The sequence below is a fragment of the Phocoena sinus genome, chromosome 11, assembly GCF_008692025.1.
Source record: "Phocoena sinus isolate mPhoSin1 chromosome 11, mPhoSin1.pri, whole genome shotgun sequence".
Taxonomy (NCBI): domain Eukaryota; kingdom Metazoa; phylum Chordata; class Mammalia; order Artiodactyla; family Phocoenidae; genus Phocoena; species Phocoena sinus.
This window is the reverse complement of record NC_045773.1, coordinates 14,362,383-14,385,028: the sequence shown is the minus strand read 5'-3', so window position 1 is coordinate 14,385,028 and position 22,646 is coordinate 14,362,383. Positions and strand designations below refer to the sequence as shown.

General features: G+C 36.4%; 1 protein-coding gene across 6 annotated transcripts in view; it reads left to right on the top strand.

Annotated features, from left to right (window-relative positions):
* CNTN6 (contactin 6) overlaps nucleotides 1–22,220 on the top strand; it is a 293,620-nt gene extending 271,400 nt beyond the window's left edge. For 3 of the 6 annotated variants that reach the window (XM_032648984.1, XM_032648986.1, XM_032648983.1), the window contains 7 exons: nucleotides 251–321; nucleotides 7,915–8,149; nucleotides 8,261–8,376; nucleotides 9,960–10,146; nucleotides 19,408–19,520; nucleotides 20,283–20,451; nucleotides 21,305–21,405. In XM_032648984.1, the coding sequence (XP_032504875.1) occupies nucleotides 251–321; nucleotides 7,915–8,149; nucleotides 8,261–8,376; nucleotides 9,960–10,146; nucleotides 19,408–19,520; nucleotides 20,283–20,451; nucleotides 21,305–21,405 (992 nt within the window). Of the gene's footprint in view, nucleotides 1–250; nucleotides 322–7,914; nucleotides 8,150–8,260; nucleotides 8,377–9,959; nucleotides 10,147–19,407; nucleotides 19,521–20,282; nucleotides 20,452–21,304 lie in introns of all 6 variants that reach the window. The other 3 variants (XM_032648985.1, XM_032648982.1, XM_032648981.1) reach the window with 2 other exon arrangements.
* Nucleotides 22,221–22,646: the final 426 nt, after the last annotated feature.

Genomic DNA, 22,646 nt, shown 5'->3' with positions numbered 1-22,646 from the left:
TGTCAAATATACGATGTTAGTCGATTTTTAATTAATTTTGGAGCCAGGGTGCTCTTGTATCAAACACAACTGTGTCCTCTCTCCTAGAAATTTGGATATGTGTAAACATAATTTATGTTCATTAAAAATGCAAGACTCTCTCATAATGTGTCTGCGTGAGATTTTGAAAGCTGAAATCCAAAAACAAAATTCTTCCCAATGAAGACGTACTTTAGTAATTGCCATCCTATGTTTCTCTTGGTTGCTTTAGTCCCTGTCATGGCACCAACAAACATCAATGGAGGTGGAGGAAGTCGGTCTGAACTCGTTATTACGTGGGAGGTAATTTTCTATCCAACTGAGTTACTTTAAAGGAAAAAGATTTAGCTGGCAAAGAGGAATATTGAAAAACAAAAAAGAAGATTTATTTGATCACTATTGAGTATATAAAAATACGTGGTATGAGAGACTCCTGATGATGCATTATTTAAAAGAGGTATTGGAAACTTTTTGTATTTCTACTAAAGTTAAGAGAGTGTGACTAACTCAACACTATTTGCTTCCAAATATAAGAAACAGAAGTTCAATGTCTATTGAAGGTGGGTCAGTAGCATTTTTGTTATTAGTTAATGAACTAGAAATTATTTATTTATTACCTCTAGAACTATTCATGAGTAAGACTCAGCAGAGCGCAGGTAGAAAATAATTTCCCTATCATTGTTCCTTAAATCCTTCCTTTGTTCTTCCCTGCATCTAGATGAAAGCTTAGGCAGACGGGATAGCTTTTGTAGTCATTATTATTAAGTATCAGCAGGTAGGTTCATTTTTATACTTAAAATTGTTTTCAACCTAGTTTATTATCATAAACTTTAGACTTTCAACCAATCTAAAGTTTCTCATTTCTAGACACTCAGGCCTGCCTCAGCGGAGAAATGCTATAGTGTGAAAGGGAATGCATAGGCAGTTCTCCACCTTTTCTCCACTCTGCTATTCAATTTCTCCTTTCCCAAACTAGTTCCTCCAGAGTTGTAGTAAACTGGGATTGGGAGGAGAGGAAAAGGACAGAAAAAGTCCTGACTGCTGGTACATTTGTAATTTGACTTTGGTATACTCTAGGAATGGTAAATGACCAGACGTTGACTTTCATACAGCAGTTTTTTTGTTTTGCTTTGTTTTTTGGTGGTTTTTGGTGGTGCGGCGAAGGGGGCAACTTTTGGTTGTCGTTCCTTCGTGCAAGCTGCCAGAAGGTCTCCTCAGTTCCTGGAATCTGGTGGTCCATGGCCAGACTGTTCTGATAGAGGTTATCTCTCTCCTCTAGATGCTCTTTGTGGATACAGCATCATAAGGTTGCAACTCTATGATGACAGAGCAACCGTAACGTTGCTCATGGATAGCTCCCTACATGGTTTTCACATTTGCCCTCAGCAAACATGCACCTTTGCTCTATGTTCCATGGAAGTGCAGTGTGTCCCCACTTAGCCTCTCTTCACTCTGCCACAATACACTGTCCAGGTCTCTCTCCCCTTTGGAAGTTTCTCAGGCATTTGTCAGTTAAAAGAACCTGCATCCCCTAAATTACAGAGAATACATATCATGTGTTTCTTTCTGAAGCCTCTTCACTTGGTTAGGCAAGGGGTAAGAAGTAGCCCCTTTGCTTTCCCCTGGGTGGAGGGGTAGGAATGCACAGCTTTTTCTACAACCGTCTCAAAAGAAATATCTTCCTACTAATCTCTCCCTAAACAAACCAACATTCCCTTTCTGTACATTTCTCTTGGGTTATAGGCTAAGTTTTGCCAGGTAGACTTATATATAAATGGTTTGATATCTCTCTTTAGAATGCATGGCACTTCATACCTTTGTTATCAGCTTTGAGCCCCAGCTATAACTGATAAAAGAGCCTTGCCCTATTTCATTGGCCTGTGTACATGTTTCTGACACTGTGGCGATAATTTTCATAGCCAAAATATCCACTTCCGTGGACATTTTAATATCACACCTAAGAACATGATGGCTATGGGTGTTTTTAGTTAAAAATCATGATGTCTGATATATTAGAGGGGCTCTCATTGGGAGGGAGGGGTGGTTTCATCCCTCAGGAGATATTTACAATGTCTGAGGGCATGTCTGGTTGGTTACAACTAAGGCGAGAGGTTCATCTGGATAGAGGCTAGGATGCAGCTAAACATCCTACAATGCCCAGGACAGCGCCCCCCCACCGCCATGAGAAGAAATTATCTGCCCCCAGATGTCAAGAGTGCTGAGGTTTAGAAACCCTGTTGCAGAATAATAGGAATTCATTGCATCTGTAAATGATTTTACAGTAGTATAGGACCTTCTATATATATGGTCCATTTTATTCCTCACAAAATCTACAAACAATAAATGTTGGAGAGGGTGTGGAAAAAAGGTAACCCTCTTGCACTGTTGGTGGGAATGTAAATTGATACACCACTATGGAGAACAGTATGGAGGTTCCTTAAAAAAACTAAAAATAGAACTACCATGTGACCCAGCAATCCCACTACTGGGCACATACCCAAAGAAAACCATAATTCAAAAGACACATGCACCCCAATGTTCACTGCAGCACTATTTACAATAGCCAGGACATGGAAGCAACCTAAATGTCCATCAACTGAGGAATGGATAAAGAAGATGTGGTACATACATACAATGGAATATTACTCAGCCATAAAAAGGAACGAAATTGGGTCATTTGTAGAGACACGGATGGACCTGGAGACTATCATACAGAGTGAAGTAAGTCATAAAGAGAAAAATGAATATCGTATGTTAACGCATATATGTGGAATCTGAAAAAATTGCTATAGACGATCTTATTTACAAAGCAGAAATAGAGACACAGATGTAGACAACAAACGTATGGATACCAAGAGGGAAGGGGGGGCGGGATGAATTGGGAGATTGGGATTGACATATATACATTACTGATGCTGTGTATGAAATAGATAACTAATGAGAACCTACCGTATAGCACAGGAAACTCTACTCAATGCTCTGTGGTGACCTAAATGGGAAGGAAAGCCCAAAAAGAGGGGATGTATGTATACATACAGCTGATTCACTTTGCTGTATAGTAGAAACTAACACAACATTGTACAGCAACTATACTCCAATAAAAAATTTTTAAAAAGAAACAAAATTCTATTACAGATAGAGAAAAAGTAGTATTATTAAACCCTCTTCATATGAGAGAACACTGAGACACAGAGATGTTTTCTAAAGGTTGTAAACAACAGAGCCAGGAACCAGGTGCAGCTACTATAAAAGTTGTCCTTTCTTCTGGACGTCTAGTTTCACATATGCGTTATGGGCCTAGTACAGTGCCTGGTATGCGGTGCGACCTCCTGAAGTACCTGTTGGATGAACGGATGTGCACAGAGAGAGATGTGGCTCACTTGTGGAGCACTTACAGGATTTTCAGTGCTGTGCTGGACATTTCGTGTCATTTACTCCTCATGACAATGCTAGCCGGTGGCAATGCCACGTTCAGAAAAGAAAATAGGCTTAGAAATGCAATATAGGTGGGCAGATAAGCATCTGACTACAGGACTCTCCATGCTTTTTTACTTTGTCCTAAATTAGAATTCCAATGGTCCGTATGCAAAGTCATGGTTTAGAGAGGCCAAGAGTTTTCCTGTATGTGCCTTGAGTAGTAAGTTAATCAAGTTATTCTTGTTTACCAAACACGTTTGCCACAGAAACACTGACTCTCAAGTAGTCTAAAACAGGATTGGTTTTGTGGGATGGTGAGTAGGTTATTTAGGTTTCAATATTCTTTGAAGGCCATATAAGCATTTCATCACCTGCCTAACTTCACCCCTTGTTTTTTCTCCTCCATGGTCAGAAATTACTAAAGGTTGGTAAATCACAGCTTTTACTCAGTCTATACGTGAGGAGAATGGGAAATCCTATGTATACTGTTCTTAAATAGAGATGATGTGAATTACCAAAAAAAAAAAAATCTTTCCACGATTTATAATGTTCTTTTTAAAGCCAGGTTCCAGAGAACATCACCTACAGGCCAAATCTGGCCTGCTCCCCGTTTTCCTAGCCAAATTCACCCACGACCATACCCATTCTCTTATGTGTTATGTATCACTGCTTTCATGATGTTGCAAGAGACCCTAGATCCCCAAATGCTCAAAATATTTAAGCATCTGACCCTCTACAGAAAACTTTTTCTGACCTATATTTTAAAAAAATTAAGTTAAAATCATTCCCGCTGCGTATTTCTTCTTGGGATATCAGATATGAGGATACTAACAGAAACTATTACATAAATGGATGCAAGTTCCCATTTATCATTCACATTTGGCATAATGTACATGCAGTTACTGAGCCAAATTCTTCTGGTGCCCAAACTTCTTTAAGGAATCAGTTATGTGTACTTAGAAGGAAATGCATACATTAATTTGAGCCACCAGAAGGCACACAGTAACACTTTCAATTCAGTGAACACTAACGAGTAGTGCAGTGGGGGTACAAAAATGAATTTCTTAAAAAAAAAAGTCTTTTTGTTCAGAAACTGACAGGACAGTCTTAACTCAGCCTGAAATGAGGTCAGGAAAGGTACCATCAGAGCATATCTGAACTATGCTGTGAAAAAGAACTCGGGCATAAAGAGACCATTGCAGGCCAAAGTCACCGCACTGTGGATGAAGAAGTACCCATTGAGCTTTCAACACTAATCCAGGTCCAACCACTGTTCTAAACTCAGTTTGACTCCACCAAATTCTCTAGCTCCACATTGAGCTTTCAACACTAATCCAGGTCCAACCACTGTTCTAAACTCAGTTTGACTCCACCTTTATGGTTTATAAGTACACTGTGGTATAATCGACCCGTGTTTTCTCCTGTGCCAAAGTAATGTGTATTTTGTGTATGGTTATTTGTTTTGGTTTGTTATCTTTCCACTAACCTAGACATGATATCTAACTTTAGGGATGTAATAACTGCTAACCTTTTTTAAAGGTATCTTTACTCATATGTTATTTTAGTTTGTACCCAAAATACCCGCAAGTTTGAGGTGCTTATGACAAATGTCTCATAAAAAATATGACTATAAAATTAGGCATATAGGATAAAAAACTGTAGAGTAAGAAATAAACACCCAAACTGCTCATTGATACACTTTTTACCTAGAGGGTCAGCCAGTAAAACTATTCAGCCTTGCAAGCTACATGGCCTGTTTCACAACTTCTCATCCCTGCCATTGTCATTCAAAAGCCACATATCATTATACAAATTAACATGTGTGACTGTGTTTCCAAAAACCTTTATTTTCAAAACCAGACTACAGGCCAGATTTGGTTCAAAGGCCATAGTTTGCTGACTCTTGGTCTATACAAAAAATGTAGTTCTTACAGACGCGGTGACGGAGAATTATACTGTTAATCTTTATCAGCTTTAAGAGATTTCATTACCAGAGGAAGTTTTGAATTTCTGTACTCTGCTGAATACTTTCTCTGCTTAAAGGAGAAAACTCTCTTTCTGGCCACGTTAAATAGCTATATATATTTCTCTATCATTTGGCTCTCAGCCCATATGAAAGAATGAAAGTAAGGTCCTAAATAAGCCTTTTTTTCTCCTCTAAACTGAGCATGTTGGACTCAGATCTTTCTTGAGGGAACACCATGTGAAACATTCATTGCAGTTCACTACCAAAAACAAAAGTCCTCCACTTTCTCTGATGAACTAATAAACATCTTGATTAAATCTAAGATCAGAGAAGCACCCAAAAGAAATCAAATTCTCTAGCAAGCAGCTTAAATTCTCATAAATCTCTTCCATACCACTCAAAGTTAACCATTTTAATTCTGATCTACCTGTGAAAGGGAAGTGTCAACACAAGGAAGCATTTTCTTTCCTAAGATTTCAGGACATGTATTTTTCTTCTGCTTTTCACAGTCCATATTCCTTAGGTTGTTCCACATGGCAAGAAGCAGAGAGCAGCTCAGGTCATCTTGGTTAATGGGGATGTATTTTAAAGCTACATGGGAAGTAATGAGGATGGGAAAAAGTCTCAGTAACCAAGCAGACAGGGCAAAAGAAGAACCGGAACATCATTCATCACTGTTCTGAGAACCGTAGCCCTACCCTGCTGTCATGTGTTCTGGTAACCCAGCCTCAGTTCTAATAGTCCCTCCTGCTCCTCCTTCAGTTCTTCCTATTTACTTTACTTAGAGTTTACTTATAGTTTATAGTTTTCTACTTGACTAACGGCTAAATTCTATCCCTTCTCTGTATAATTTACAGCTTAGATTTTCTCCTAGCTTCCACTGCCTCAGTGTCCGTGCTACTGTATGTTTTCTACTTATTGCTTGCTCTAAGTTTATCTATTATTACCCCAACACACCTATGTTTCATATTCAAATTCCATAAGGGAGAGGAATTAATTGGGTTTGCTAGTCACTATAGAATTCAGAGATTCTGATGGATAAAGTTGTGATACAAATATACAACGGAATACTACCCAAACATAAAAAAGAATAAAATAATGCCATTTGCAGCAACATGGACGAGATTATCACACTAAGTGAAGTAAGTCAGAAAGAGAAAGACAAATACCACATGATATCACTTATATGTGGAATCTAAAATATGGCACAAATGAACCTATCTACAAAACAGAAACAGACACACAGAGATCAGGCTTGTGGTTGCCTGGAGGAAGAGGGTAGGGAGGAGGATGGATTGGGAATTTGGGGTTGGCAGATGCAAACTATTACATTTAAAATGGATAAACAACAAGGTCCTAGTGTATGGGGAACTGTATCCAATCTCCTGGCATAAACCACAATGGAAAAGATTATTTTAAAAATAATGAAATGTATATATGTGTAAAAAAAAAAGAAGAATTCAGAGATTCTGTACCAGAACACCTCAAAGATTCTGACCAAGAGGGTGCCTTTTGTTCTGGTGCCCACTGCTGGATAACCAGATGTGTGGTCTAAGTCACAGGATAATGTGATACAATAAATGGATACCTTTGGTAAGGAAAACCTCAGGAATAAAGCTGTGTGCATGAGAGACTCAAGCATTATGCCCTATCAGGTATGCCTTTATTAGTCTACATGAAAATGTTCAGAAATAAAAAGTATCTTCCTTTACAAAAACTAAATAACTTCTATCATTTTAAAATATAACTTTCTTATAAACAGCTGGAATATTTGTCTAAATTCAAGGACTAATTCATTTTCACTTCTTTATGTGATTATTTATAATGGGGAACTTGTATCTATTTTTGTTTTGTAATTTTAATAAATTTAAGTTTTAAATGACTCAGAATTTTGTCTCTGGGACTTAGCAAACTTTCTGTTGTTTGTTTTTTAATATTAAGAAAAGTGCACACTGATACTACGACTAATGAAGATGTATGTTTCAAAAAATATATATATATTAGACGGTCCCTTATATGTTTGTGTTTGAGTAATAGTCTATATGTTTTAAAGCAAATATTATTACACATTGATTATATCACCTGTATTTTACAAAAATTTGTTGAAAATGTGAAAGGAAAACATGGCTAGCCTTGAAATAGTTAACAAGTTAATTTTGTGCTGAGTTTAAAATTTTATATCAAAATTATGTTTTAGCTTATAAAATCTTACAATCTTATAAACCATTTTATTATTACAATTTAGGAATAATCAGGAAGGATATATAAACATGTAAAACCTGTTTTACATTTCCATTTAAATTTTTCATTTATTTATCTGAGTATCTTAAGTTGGGATCATTTTTCTAATTGGCATTCCAAATAGAAGTTTTTTTTTTTTTTTCAATACTTCATTAAACAGGGTAAATATCCATGCTATCTCTACAAAAGATATGCCAAACAATCAATAAACATAACAATAGCGGTACAATACCTTTTTCTAAATACTCAGTGATTGATCACTTCTGCCCAAGTCAATTCCAGAAGAACTACAGAATGGAGAGGAATTTGGATACATCATCATGCTGCGGCCAGTTGGCTCAACAACATGGACCAAGGAAAGAGTACCATTTGTAGACTCGTCAAGGTTTGTTTACAGAAATGAAAGCATCACCCCCCTCTCTCCCTTTGAAGTCAAAGTGGGTGTATATAATAAGAAAGGAGAAGGAGCTCTGAGTACCACGTCCATTGTCTACTCTGGGGAAGATGGTAAGTTGTGGTCAGCAGTGGAATGCTCCTCCTTGAGACTGTATGTGTATTTTGCATTTGTTTTCATGAACAACTCTGCTGAAGATGGTTGTGTCTTTCTCTGGATGGTAGAACCTCAAGTGGCCCCAAGGGGAACTTCTGTTCAAAGTTTTTCTGCTTCGGAAATGGAGGTTTCATGGAATGCTATTGCCTGGAATAGAAACACTGGAAGAGTTCTGGGCTATGAGGTAATCCACATTAATTTCACTTTCTACTATGAATATGCCAGCTAGCAATAGCTCTGTTCAACAGTCCTGTACTACTAACCTAGTTCTTAGTATATGATAGTATATGTCTAAAGCTATAGAGAGGAATTAATGGAGGGGACCTTTCCGGGTGATCTTAAGCAAGCAAAGTAACAAATGGTACCATTTAAAGAGTAATCAGGTGATTAACTTATTTAATTATCCAAACTGCAGTCATGTTTTTTTGTTTTTTGTGGTATGCGGGCCTCTCACTGTTGTGGCCTCTCCCGTTGCGGAGCACAGGCTCCGGACGCGCAGGCTCAGCGGCCATGGCTCATGGGCCCAGCCGCTCCGCGGCATGTGGGATCCTCCCGGACCGGGGCACAAACCCCTGTCCCCTGCATCGGCAGGCGGACTCTCAACCACTGCACCACCAGGGAAGCCCAGTCATGTTTGTTTTTTGGGGAGAAGTAAACATTTAATCTTCAGTGATCTTAAACCATAGAAGAGTCTCACTGGGAAACCTGCTCTAAGGACTGAAGCATAACTTGCAAAAAGTTAGTCATCTCGGAAAGGCAGTTAAGCGATAAGAAAAAGCCTAAATTCTCCTAATCTGTCATTTATAGTCTATCTAGAATGAGGCCAATCACTTTGAATTTATGGGCCTTCATTCTCACAAAGTTAAGGGATAAGACTTATTAATCACTTATTGTTCCTTTGACTTGTAAATCTAATGATTCACAAAATGAGTTACAAGGTTTATTTTGGAGTTAGAATAAAATTATGATTTTGCCTTGTACTGTTCTTTTTATTTTTTTCTTTTTATCTGAACCCTCTTGTCCAAACAGAAAGTTCTACTCATATGGTAACAGACAGATGCCTCTGCCACTCCAATCCTAGAATGCCTTACCTCTTATCTGAACTCTATTTATTTCTCAAAGTTCATCTCTAGTCTCCCCTGCTCTTTGAACCCTTCTCTGATCACTCCCTGATACTACGTTTCTTTAAATTCTTTTAGCATTTATTTCCATATCACTCTTTTGGGATGCATTCTCTGCTTTCTTTTTACATATGTACTCTAATATCTTAACTAGATTATAAGAGGTTCAAAGGCAGGCACTATGCTTTAATCTCTCTTGTCTTTTCCAATATGCCTAAAACAGTGCTAATACACAGGAAGGCCTCAGGATAAGTTGAATTATTAATTCATCTATGATTTTAAAAAACTCTCCAGGAAATGTCAATAGTAAAACATAATGTAAGTCTTTGATTGATAGTATGAATCTTGTTTTTTTCTGACTTATTGTATACCCTTTGTTAAAGCTGTCAACCTTTAGATATTTCATGAAATATTTTATTGTGGTAATCTAAAAAAACCTAGGTTCTCTAATTTCCATTGTGAATTTGTATTCTTTTTTTTATTTTTCCCTATAAATTTTGGACTTTGACTATTTTGTTATTATTGTATAACCATTTTAATTGGAAAATATTCTCTCATTTATGCACCTGACTTCTTCCCATATGCCACTGTGGTTCACAGTTGTTAGGGAACAATAAAACTTTTGTTCTTTGTTTTTAATGATCAGGTCTTATACTGGACAGATGACTCCAAAAAATCCATGATTGGTAAAATTAGGGTCAGTGGAAATGTCACAACCAAAAACATCACAGGGCTGAAAGCTAACACCGTCTACTTTGCTTCCGTGAGAGCTTACAACACTGCTGGGACAGGGCCCTCAAGCCCCCCAGCCAATGGGACCACCAAGAAGTCTCGTAAGTATATATCACATTGCAGGGACCAAGATTCACCTACAGTTAGAAACATTCCTTTGCTCAATTTCCATTTCATTCTTACCACCTCATCATTTTACTGATCACTTTATTTAGTCAAGTGGGTTTGTCCCTTAAATCTGGATAACTGTTGAAACTTTCTGGTAACAAAATCAAAATGAACTGTTCTGATCTTCTTGGAATTGCAAAAGAGAAAATATTTTCAGTATAAATGAAAGACAGAATATAATGGCTCCAATGCCCTCTTCCAACTTGAGTTCATAACCTGACCTCCCATCCTTGGACTGTTAAGTGGGTTACTTAATCTTTCAGTCTCAAGATCCTCATCTGTAAAATGAAGGAAAAATAGTACCTATTTTCTCACTGGGTTTTGTTCAAGATTCAAACAGATAATTAATAGAAAGTGTCCAGTACATACTTTAGTAAATGCTTAGTCAATGATTTTTTTGCTTGTTTTTGTTGGTTTGGTTTACCATTTGAGTCTTGATGTGATCCTTGCACTGTCAGATACCTAGATCTTTCCTTCTATGATATTTTATCACTGCAAATTACTTGGTAGCCCCTGAAATCCAAGAATTAACTCTTGTGCTTCTTTTTATCTCCCTTAACAATAAGCTAAATATCTTTCACACAGATAGGACCTACTAAATAAAGGATGAAGAGTTGATTGTTGCTGCATTTGTCCTGTGAGTGAGTCTGGTATTGCATAAATATTCCATAATATGAAGCAAAGTAGTAAAGAGCAAACTGATCAGATGTGACTTAGTAAGAGCTGCAATTTGTAATTTTTATAATTGCATAATATTTACATATTTCTTGTATATTGTAGATGAACATAAATTGTGTTAACAGGCTTTTTAAAGCACATTCTTTGGTCTCTAAATCCCAATGAAAAAGAGTAACAAATATAGTTGCTGAATTCTGAGAATGACTAAGACATGAATTCACTGCTACTAACCGACAGGAAAAAATAGAGCTTGCCTTTAAATACTGCATTCGTTTTTCCCTGTGTATTGGGAAAGAATAGGTGGTTTTAAAAAGTTTGAAAATCAAGTGATACAAAGTTTTTTTTTCCATATACATATTTTTCATGTCCAAAAAGAACTTGGGAATCATCTCAGTTAATAGGTCTTTGATTACAGACCGCATTATCCACTTGTGTTCATATCACCAGCCAGTAGCCAGAGATTTGTGTTCTAATTCTGGGTACGTCAGTGACTCATGACCTGATACAGGACAAGACATTCCATTTTTCTGCTTTAATTTTCTTAACTGTCAAATGGAAATTTTCTCTGCCCTCACTATTTTCTCAAATTATCAATGAGGCACAAACGAGGTTCTGATTATAGGAGCACATTGGAAAATACAAAGTACTGTGGAACTGCTAAGCAGGAAACAAACAGATGAACAAAAACTCTCTAGTACCAGTCCATTTTAAGGAAAGAGTACGTGTGGATCAACAACTCTTAAACCAGCTCTCCTTCAATCCCCTAGTTTGATAAAGACGTTATGAGTGATCTTCTAGAACTGACTAGCTAGAGATGTGGTTCTATTCCTCTTCCTGTTTTACTCCATCTTGACCAAGTTGATGACGTCATTGCCATATACCTGTATGAACGATTTGCTTCCATGGTCCTTCTGGAGTCTAGCCTCTTTCAGTTAATCTGAAAATCTGATTGAAATCTCCAATCAATCAGTGGTTTTAAATTTGCCCAGACATTTCCTTCTAGCTGATTGAGAGATGCCAAACTCACAGAAACTCTTGTGTGTAATTTAGTTTCTATCTCAGGCAAAATCAAGGGTGATTAGAAATGCGTAAAGATAGTATCAAAAAAACCTCACAGATCTGACAGATCTGTGACAAACTGACAGACATTTTAGTGTAGTTGTTGATGTAACACTCAAGCTGACTCATATTAAATGCGATTCCATTAACCAGTTTAAGGTGGGCTGAGACCTGAACAATAAACTTAATTATCAAGAAGATATAGAGATATAGATATATACATGATATACATAGGAGACCATGTATATACATCTATATATACACACACACATATACAATTGTCCTTCAGTAGCCTAGGGGGATTGGTTCCAGGAGCATCCACAGATGCCCAAGTCCCTTATGTAAAATGGCACAGGGTTTGCATATAATCTACATATATCCTCCGTATAATTTAAATCATCTCTAGATTACTTATTATACCTAAAACAATAAATGTTATGTAACTAGTTGCAAATACAATGTAAATGCTATGTAAATAGTTGTTAGCAAATTCAAGTTTTGCTTTTTGGAACTTTCTGGAATTTCTTTCAAATATTTTCAATCCTAACTTGGTTGAATCTGCCAATGTGGAACCCAGAGATACGCAGATACAGAGGGCCACCTGTAAAAACATACATACATACATATACACATATAACCTTAAAAATAATTTTTTTCCTTTAACTTGAATTTGTTTGATTGTCCATGCAACCTAAATTAACCATGTGATAGTTTGTGCTAACCAACTCTATGTGTTTAGGCAGAAAACTTGTTTTAGACACAGGTTTGCTCAGTTGACCCACTTGGTCCTACAAATGGGCTTGACTGAAATTTGGATTAAATGCCAAGAACATTGTTAGTGGTTTGCCTGAGTGTTCACATGAGATCAGCCTTATCAAAGAGTAGGAGACATATCCTTTGAAAACAATTTAATTAACAGGGAGTAATTTTATCAAGATACAGTGCTAGAATATATCTGCTGAGAGAAGAGTGAGATGAGAGTCAAAGTATAAAGTGAAGTTTAGTGTTTCTTTAGCATCCGCCTTCTTTTTTGATTCAATCAAACACACAAAAACCCTCGTAATTCCTAATCTCTTTCATGAAAACCTTGTTTCAATATTTCTTAAATTTGGCTTTCACCAGCCTGTGCGCATCAGCATTTTTATAAAAATATCCAACAAGGACTTGAGAATAAGGTTCTACAAGACTCTATCTTGTATTTGGATACAAATAAAACCTCTAATTTTATTCTTTCAACATTTTTTATCACTAACATTATGAAAATAGAACAGAAACTACTTTAGTCTCCTATTGTTGCTATTCAAATTAGCACAACTTAGTGGTTGAAAACAATATAAATTTGTTTTCAAACACTTCTAGAGGTCAAAAGTCAGAAATGAGTTTCACTGGCTGGAAAACAAGATATGGGCAAGGGCTGTGTTCCTTTTGGAAACTCTAGAAGAGCATTTGTTTCCGTGCATTTTCTGTCCTTTAGAGAGCCTTCTCTCCTTGGCTTGTGGCCCCTGCCTCTATCTTCAATGCCAGCCTCATGGTATCCTCAAGTCTTCCTCTGACTCTGACTTCCTCTTCTATCTTCACATATCCTCTGACTCTGGCTCTCTTGCCTTTTTTCCTTCATCAGAATCCTTGTAATTACATTGAACCCACCCGGAGAATCCAGGATTATTTATCCATGTCAAGATCCTTAACATAATCACATGCGCAACAAGTAACATATCCACAGGTTTTGGGGATTAGAATCTGGACATGTTTGGGAGGCCCTTATTCTGCCTATGACAGTTACAAAATACTGAGCACTCATGTCCCAAGCCCAGCGTTAATATTCTACATACTTATCTCAATTATTACAACACAACAAGGAGTATGTTATTTTAATTCCTAGATACAAGAAAACAGATGCTTAAAAAGGTTCTGCTGTGGCATCTTTTGGGCTGGCATACTATGAACATGGACTTTCTGAATCTCTGGATCCCATGGACATTGTACTAGTTTGCAATCTTCATCTCTAACCATCTAAATAGTCTCTCTCCCTCCAGACTCTCAAATCTTCAGTCCAGACCTCAAACTGGCTTGAGATTTTTATCCCTAAAATGGAATCATACTCTCTTCTAATTCCAAAATTTCACTGTCTCCTCTATTCCAGAGAACAAAGAGAAAGGTGTACAAGATCTTTCACAGTCTGTCCCCAAATTTCTTTTCATCCCATTCCTCATCTAGCCCTCGCAGCACCAGACTTACTGATCTTCTAAAGTTTAACATTCACTTATCTAATTTCACGCATTCTCCCAGTTTGTAGTGGTCCCACCGTGCCTATAAACAGACAAATATCTTTGCTACTGATCTATAAATTTCCCCTTTAATATATTTGCATTTTACTGGGTGATTCTATAACTTTGGACCATTGTGAAATATTATTGGAAATAGCTAGAAAAGAATTTCAGAGTGAAATAAAGTTGGGTATGAATCCCAGCCCAGCCATGAACTGTGTGGTAAGTCTAATTACTTAATAACTCAGAGCCCATTTTCTCAACTGAAAAACAGAGATGACTGTACTTTCCTCCAGAGTTTGCTCTGAGAACTAAAAGATATAATATATACCAAGGTGACCCAGAGGCAGCCATATACTGAGAGCTCAATGTGTAGTAGCATATATTATTATATTTCTTCTTTAGAGGTGATTTCACTTTCTTTGCATTTCTTAAAGTAGGAAAGCCCATCTACTTTCTACTTTCTTTCTTTTCATAAATTTGTTGCAGAAATTTTCTTCAAGGGTGATGGAAGGACAGGCAAAGCAAAGATGAGAAATGGCTTTAATGAAACATTGAAGATAGCTCTGATTCTAAGGGCTATCCCTGGATCTAACTTTGATTTTCCATGTCCTTGAGATGACACCAACATTACCTCTGAATAGTGCTGACAGCAAAAAATTCTGCATCCATCACACATTCATACTGTCACTGTCTAGATTTTCCATTTGATATTTGATCATCCATTGTAAATTCTGAGAAAGCAGAGCTCACATTTACCAAAATCTCTGCCTATTCTGATTGGGTACGCTAAACAGAAGACAGAGCCTTTTTTTTGGAAACATGATGAATTAGATAATCACTCAAGAAAACAGTGCCTGCCATGAGCCATGCACAGGGTTAGGTGCCTAATGGAGATTAAAACAGGAACAATACCTGCCTTTGGGCTATTGCTATTTTAGTGGGGAGGCAACTTAAAACAAGAAAAAAAATGAAATGAAATAATCAAAAATTATGAAAAGTAATATGAAGAAAATAAGAGGCTGAGATATACATAGGAGCACCTATATGGGGAAGGCTATATATTTTGATATGACATAAAAGATAAAAAGGAGCTAGTGGACAAAGAGACCTCCAAACAGAAGGAACAGCATATGCAAAGCTTCTGAAGTCTTTGTTATTATTGTTGCTGGTGATGTTGATAGCCTTACAGGTTTTTTTAAAGTAAATATCAGTGGTTTAACATTAAGTATTGTAGCTTACTAAAAATTATATCTTTCCAAAAGAAAACTGAGGAGCACTGCAAGTACAAATATATTGTGATCCACACAGACTTCGCTTAAATGGAATTTAGATTTACAACCAAAGGGAGAAAAATATTTACATCAACTACAAGAGGAAAAAGCACTGCTTATGTAGACAGAAGTATTCAGAGCCAGTAACAGAAAGTGTTTGCAAATTTTGGTTCAATTTGGCCCCTGACGTCGACTGACTAGCACTCTGTACTGGATTTTTCTTGCTGTAAATAATGCAATCAATCCATATTTAGACATAAAGGAAGCATTAAGCTTTTATTTCATCTTGCACTTATGTTCCTTCTCTCTTTCCCAAATGTCAACCCCATGCTGTTACTTAGAAGTGTAACATAAGAAGTTGTTTTTGAATTGAATTCACAGTGTGAACTACAGTGGAATATAAATGCCATCTACAGAAAAATTGATCACAGGGAAGCCATTAGAGCTGCAGAGGGCTAGTTTAATGTTGCTCTGTTATTTGATTAATAGAAAATTATTTAGTCTTTGGAAATTGCCTGCAAAATTCTTTCAGTAAACTAGAAAAGTGCTTGTTTGTTGAGTAGGTACTTGGTACTTGTACCAAGTAGGTACAAACATCCATGGCATGTTGTTTTACATTATCCACATGACAGTGTTTTGTTTTTCCTAGGTAATACAAATTTCAATTTCAACATAGATATTTGCAATCCAGTTTAAGCAAATACATCAAATTCATGAAACCAGGGCTGTTAAAGGTGTTCATAATAAGATGATGGCCTTTTGAAGCACATTTTAGAAACTTAAAAAAAAAAATACTGGACACAAGGCATTGGCATTGGAGTCACACTCATGGACAAAAATAAGAAAAGCTATAGACTATGAGAACTTCCCAGATAATTAGCTGAGACTTCACCACTTTATCTGCCTTTCGAAAAGCACATAAAGAACCCAAGTAAGAGCAAAATTATTAAGGGAAAATCTTGAGTATACCCTAATTATATTTAAGAAGTGAATCTTTTGCAAACTTCGGAATTCTGTTATTAGTAGCAAACTGCATTGAACACAACGGAAAAACTGATTATGTCATAATGCCACAGTGAAGAACTGCTACTCCCACGAAGAGAATTAACAGTTACTGAGCTATTTAGTTTGCACCACTAACCAAGATAGGAATATTTCCTATTTTATTTCATGGAAGCTAAAACTCTTATAACTAAAATATTTTAGTCTCATTCCAAAGATTGGAAAACCAGGCCTCTTGGAAGAGACTGGATACAGATTCAGGTCTCTCTGACTTCAAAGCCCAACACCTCCCGGATAGCAAGAGAGGTAAAGCATTCCAAATAATCCACACAATTGGCCATTCATACCGTGAGTTCATTCTTGACAGAATGTTTCTCATTTTATGTTCATGGAAAGCCTTACTTCTGTTTTGGCAGATGCGGAAATAAATGCAAATGTTCCAGTATCAAAGACACAATCACTACCATATAGTTAGTAGAAGTCAGTTCTTCTCTCTCTCAGTCTGGCGCTTCATCAATGGATTCATAGTGTTAAAAGTAGTACTTTTTATCTAAACATGCAAACAAACAGAAAGGGCACAGCAATAGATGAAACCTTCAGAATTCATCACTGCCAGTGACATCAAAGGACTGAATTTATATTTTTGCTGTATTGATTGTATGATGTTGTTAATGTTAGCACTTTGTTTTAAAGAACAAAGTAAAAGAAATGAGTCACAGGAGTATATTAGATATTAAAACTGGTATCTTGTGAGAATTTTTATATTATCTCTTTTATAGCTGAGAAAAAGATTAGAAAAGGCACTTTGGGATAAGTTGAGGGAAAACTGTTACAAAACTATAATCATTGCCATCAGTCCTTCAGAAATAAACATACTGACAATCATTCACTGAGTTCTTACCAAGCGCAAAACTCACAGTCTTTTATTATGATTGGGTTTATATTGCCAAGAAATGTACTAGGACATGGTTGATCCAATTGGCATGCTCGTCTTATAAATTCACGTGGATTGTTATAGGTTTGGCCATGTCAATTGGCCTTGATTATAGGACAGCATAATGAATGGACTGGCCACACTGTGTCACCTATGGATCTTCCCACAGCCCAGTACATAATTAATATGACCCAAGAAAATCACACAGGACCCCAAGTAGTTTTTCTTTAGCCATCTATTACACAGTCATTTATTTAACATATATGAAATATATGCCTCCTCCTACATGCCAAGCACCATGCTGGATGATGGAATACAGAGTTGAACAAGTCATATGTCCTCAGTAAATTTAAATAAACACAGAGCATGAATAGCTATAATTCAATGTGATAAGTTCATAATAAAATATGAACTGAGTCCCATGAGAGCATAGGGGAAACATTTATCTCTCCACTACATCCCAAATGAGGTGTAAGTGGCTGGGTGAATGATAACCCAGGGGATTGGCGAAGGCAAGTAGATGTATCATAATGCAATGTTGGACACTCTGTGATTCTTCCAGTAGCACATAAGACATTAAATAGCAGTTGAGTCAAAACTCCAAAAGAAATCATTTCTATTCCCATCAGTGTTATAATGAGTTAAATACTATGCTCATTCAACCTCACAAATTCAAATAAGATGCCAAAAACATCTTGCCGGGTAGTTTTATCTTTGCCTCTGCTATCCAGCTGAATTATTTTTAATGTCTCCAGTTTCTTAAATCTCAAAAATAATCATGTGGACTCAAATCTTTGAGAAACAGTATGCTGTCATGGAGAAAAACTAGATTAAAAATCAAGAGACCAGGATTCTGACTGGGATCAGCCACTCATTAGCTGCATGCTTTTAAAGATGTAGATTTCCAACCTGGACTCTAGTTTGCTCGCATGTAAAATTTCTCAGTTGGACAAGATCCATTCATTTAGAAGGCTGATTCTAAATACGTCTTCCCTTACTTTCCACTACGTTTCTCCCAGAAAACATTAATTTCAGGGAACTAAAAGCACAGTTTGGATTTAGAGTAGACACCTTTTGGGATGATCATCCAGTTTGTAATTTTTCCTCTTCAGGGTTCCTACCAGCTCTATCTATATTAAGTGACATGTATCTTTCTCACTGTCTAGCCACAATTGATTGGGCTAAGATAGAATATGGCCAAATTAAGCCAATCATCAGCTTTTACTTGGAAATTCTAGCTTGGACTATCTCTGAACAGAGGAAATTTCAAACCTCAGGTGTAGGTGAGCAGTCATGATTTCTGCCACACTCACTGAGAACAAAGAGATGGTCTATGGCAAGATGAGCATGCAGCAAAAACTACTGTGAGAGGTAGAGAGAGGAACTTCTTGGCTTTTGGACATTTTTTGTTCCTTCTGAGGCTCTGCTGCATTCTGCCAGGAATTCTAAGAGAGTCCCCTATATCCTTTACAGTATATTCCTAATATTTTGTTTTAAAACACCTTGAGTTGGTTGTATTACTTACAGTGAAAGTCCTAACTAGTACATGATTATTAAGTAAAGGACTACTAGGAATTAATACCTTTGTGTTGATATATGTAAAAAGTTTGCCGCCTGAGTTTGTCTGAGATGCTTATTGATTGATGGACAAATTAAACACTAGATAAAGAAGCCCTCCCTCTATTCATATATAGTAAAGTAAACAAATTCAACAGCAGTGATTAATAAATTAATACTGGACATCCAGCATGCCATTATTAATTCATAAGTTTGTCACAGAGATATTTCCAAATGACCGGAATTTGAATGAATTTGCTTACTCTGATTAGAATTAATATGATATTTCAAAAGACACTGAAAACATTTTAGCTCCTTCTATGCTAATTATACACGATTTATTTTCCCTTTTCATGTCAATGGGTCATATAGTAACCATGAGCTAATTTAAATTCATTTGGATCTTTGATCATCTTTTTAAAGCTCCAAGCCAACCACCAGCTAACATCGCCTGGAAGCTGACAAACTCTAAATTATGCCTAAACTGGGAGCATGTAAAAACCATGGAAAATGAGTCTGAAGTATTGGGCTACAAGGTGAGTATTCTGTTTTTCTTTTAACCATATCAATTAACTTACTAAGGAACCAGAAATGTCAGAACCAAATAAGAAACAAATTTTATGCCCATGGAAATATAGGAATCTTTTTTTCCCAATGTTCTGAAAATACTTGGCATTGCTGCTTTTAAATTCTTCATGGAAAATTTTATATTGTGAGGTCAGAATGTGTCATGGAGCATTAAGAAATAAAACTTTATAGTATGCAACAGTCTTTTTTCAAGTGACTCCCCTTGCCATCAAAAAATGATGGTGTATGTAGATAGTAACTGTGAGATGAGTATGAGGTCAAAAAGTATATTCAAATAGAATTTCTAGAACTTAGGCTACAGTAGGATATCATCTTTTAACAACATAAAAGGACTCCAACAAGAGTACAGTCAAAAACCCAGAGCAAACCATTTCCATCAGTGGTAATGAACATCCTCTCCTGGCAAATGCATATAGTATTCAGACAACTGAAATGGGTCCAAACTAACCAGTAACTTTTCACGACAAGCTCCAAAGATAATGGCCTGAAGCTATTTAATTAATAGAGAAAAATCTATTCTCATTTCAGAAGCACTGGCCAAAAAGGAAATCTTTCTCTAACAACTAAATTTAAAGAAAAGGCACAGACCAGATATTTCCATCCAAGGATTACAGCATGTATAATGCTCGTAGTGTTATAGTGTTCCATAAGAGTTTCTGAACCTTAGATAAGCAACATGTCCATTTAACTTGATTCACCATTTTATTCAGATTCTGTACCGGCAAAACAGACAGAGTAAAACTCATATTTTGGAAACAAACAACACATCTGCTGAGCTTCTGGTTCCATTTGAAGAGGACTACTTGATTGAAATAAGAACAGTTAGTGATGGTGGGGATGGAAGCAGCAGTGAGGAAATTAGGATTCCAAAAATGTCAAGTAAGTTGAATCACCATTCCTGTTGTAGATTTTGAATCCAGACAGATGCCAGCATGAAATCTGGGCTCTGTGAATCTTTCCAATTCTTGTTTAAATGTTGGGTGAAAAAATAAAAGGTCTATGGTTTCACTTTTCAATTGTGAGCAAGAGGTGATGAGTCAACTTTCTTTAATCCCTCAGATTTACAACATGCTTATAAATCACAGTTTTATATTTCCTCATTTTGAATCTAAAAAAAAACAAACCCTCACAACTGTGTGTCATTGGTATATGCTTCATTCTATTGGCACAAAAACGAGAACGTTTCTCTATGGCTACTTACTTGGAGGCTTCTGAGAGCAAGGACAGCAAATATGAAGCACATGTACATAACACCTCTCTTCCCATTTTCATGGCGGACATCACTAATCGATTACGACATTCATACTGAGCTGAGTCAGCGCTTTCAAATCCTCTCAATATGATGTCCTAAGCAGGTATCACCAATCGGTCATATTTAGCATGTAATAATAATTTATTATTTCTTCTTTAGAAGAATCACTCACGCATCTACCTGAAGCTGTGACTGAGTATAAGTCACCAGCTGCCACGTTAGCCAATACTACTCTGCCCTGTAGTCAGACTTGGCCAATTTTAGGCATTTTTCTTTTTTATTTTTATATTTAAAACAGATATCCTAGGACAGAGGGTTAAATACACTTCCTAAAATTAAATCCAATATAAGTGAAACAAGTGTACTAAAATGTGTTATTAAAAGAGAAATAACAGTATGCATTTTAGTTCATGAAGAATTAATCTAACAAGTAATTTTACTTTTTCTCAAGACATTTTGTTTCACTTTTATATTTTGCAGGTCTGAGTTCCAGAGGAGTTTCAGTCATAGAACTTAGCATCCATTTCCTGTCAATTGTCATCACGATTTTTTACTGTTTTGCTATTCAGCCTCTTATATGATGAAGAAAACAATAAATCTTTGAGTTTTTTTGAAAGCAAATCATTCTGTAAATAAGCTCTCCAGCCCCTGTTACAAGATACATTCTTAAAACTGACTTGTTTGGAAAGAAAAAATGTATATTATGAAAATCTTGTAAATATCTACGGTACATTAATAAAACAATTTTAAACACTTTGGAATTTTAAAGTCCACACATGATTACACACATTCAGAAGGCACCAAATTAATGCATGGAGTTGTCACTACTGTGGCTTTTAAGTAACTTAAACGGAGAGTATAAATAACTCTCTTGATGACGATGGTCAATATGAAAGAAACTGTAGTTTCCATAGCTAAGATGTCCATTTATTATATGCTCCAGGCAATTTAATTCAGTAAATTAAAATTTCACCCTAGTTGGAAATAAAGTAAAATCATTTGTTTATCCTTGGGGTTCTTTAAAAATGTAAGCTATTGTAAAGCATGCTGTGTTTTATCTCTGAATCAAATTGGGACAAGAAATATTTGTACCCCGTAATATATTCATGTACTTGATGTTCTTCTCAGCTCACTTTTCTATCAGTTCGGTAATAAAAATGGCAAAAAAAGCACTTTCTGGCAAAGAAAAAGAAAAGAAGGGAAAAAGGAACCAGCAAAAACATCTAATGAATCTTGTATACAGTAAGCAATTTCTTACAGCAAAGTTTAATTTTAAAATCAATTCTGAATTCTCCCAAGGAAGAGGTTGCATGAACAATTCTCAGGTAATTATTACAAAGTGTTAGCAATGTGTGTGGTGTTTATTTTTGTATTATAAATAAATCTGGGAATGGAATTACTTTACAAAGTTTTTTTGACATTTTGGTCAAAAAATATATATATATTTTTGCCAATCTTCTCTGCAACTATTAAAAATAATTCTATACCATCCAAGGCTTAGAAAGATTTTTGTGGGTTGACTCTTCTCTATGCTGTACCTGATAAGGTCAGCAGTCTCACTTCTTGGGATTGCACAGTCTGGACAAAGCAGCCTAGGAAGAGGAAAGGTTAATGAGGGAGCCCATGCCCTTCTAAGTAATCATCTATCCTTCACAAACAGCCTTGAGGGATTTGATCTGCTGTCAGCCTGCTCTACCTCCCAGCCAATCAGATTTGATGTCCTGCGAAGCTGGGAGTGAGGAATGGTCACACTAGTATTGCCTTCTTCACATGGCACAACTTCTTAATTAAATTATGCTGAAAATATCTGAACTCTCCTCCC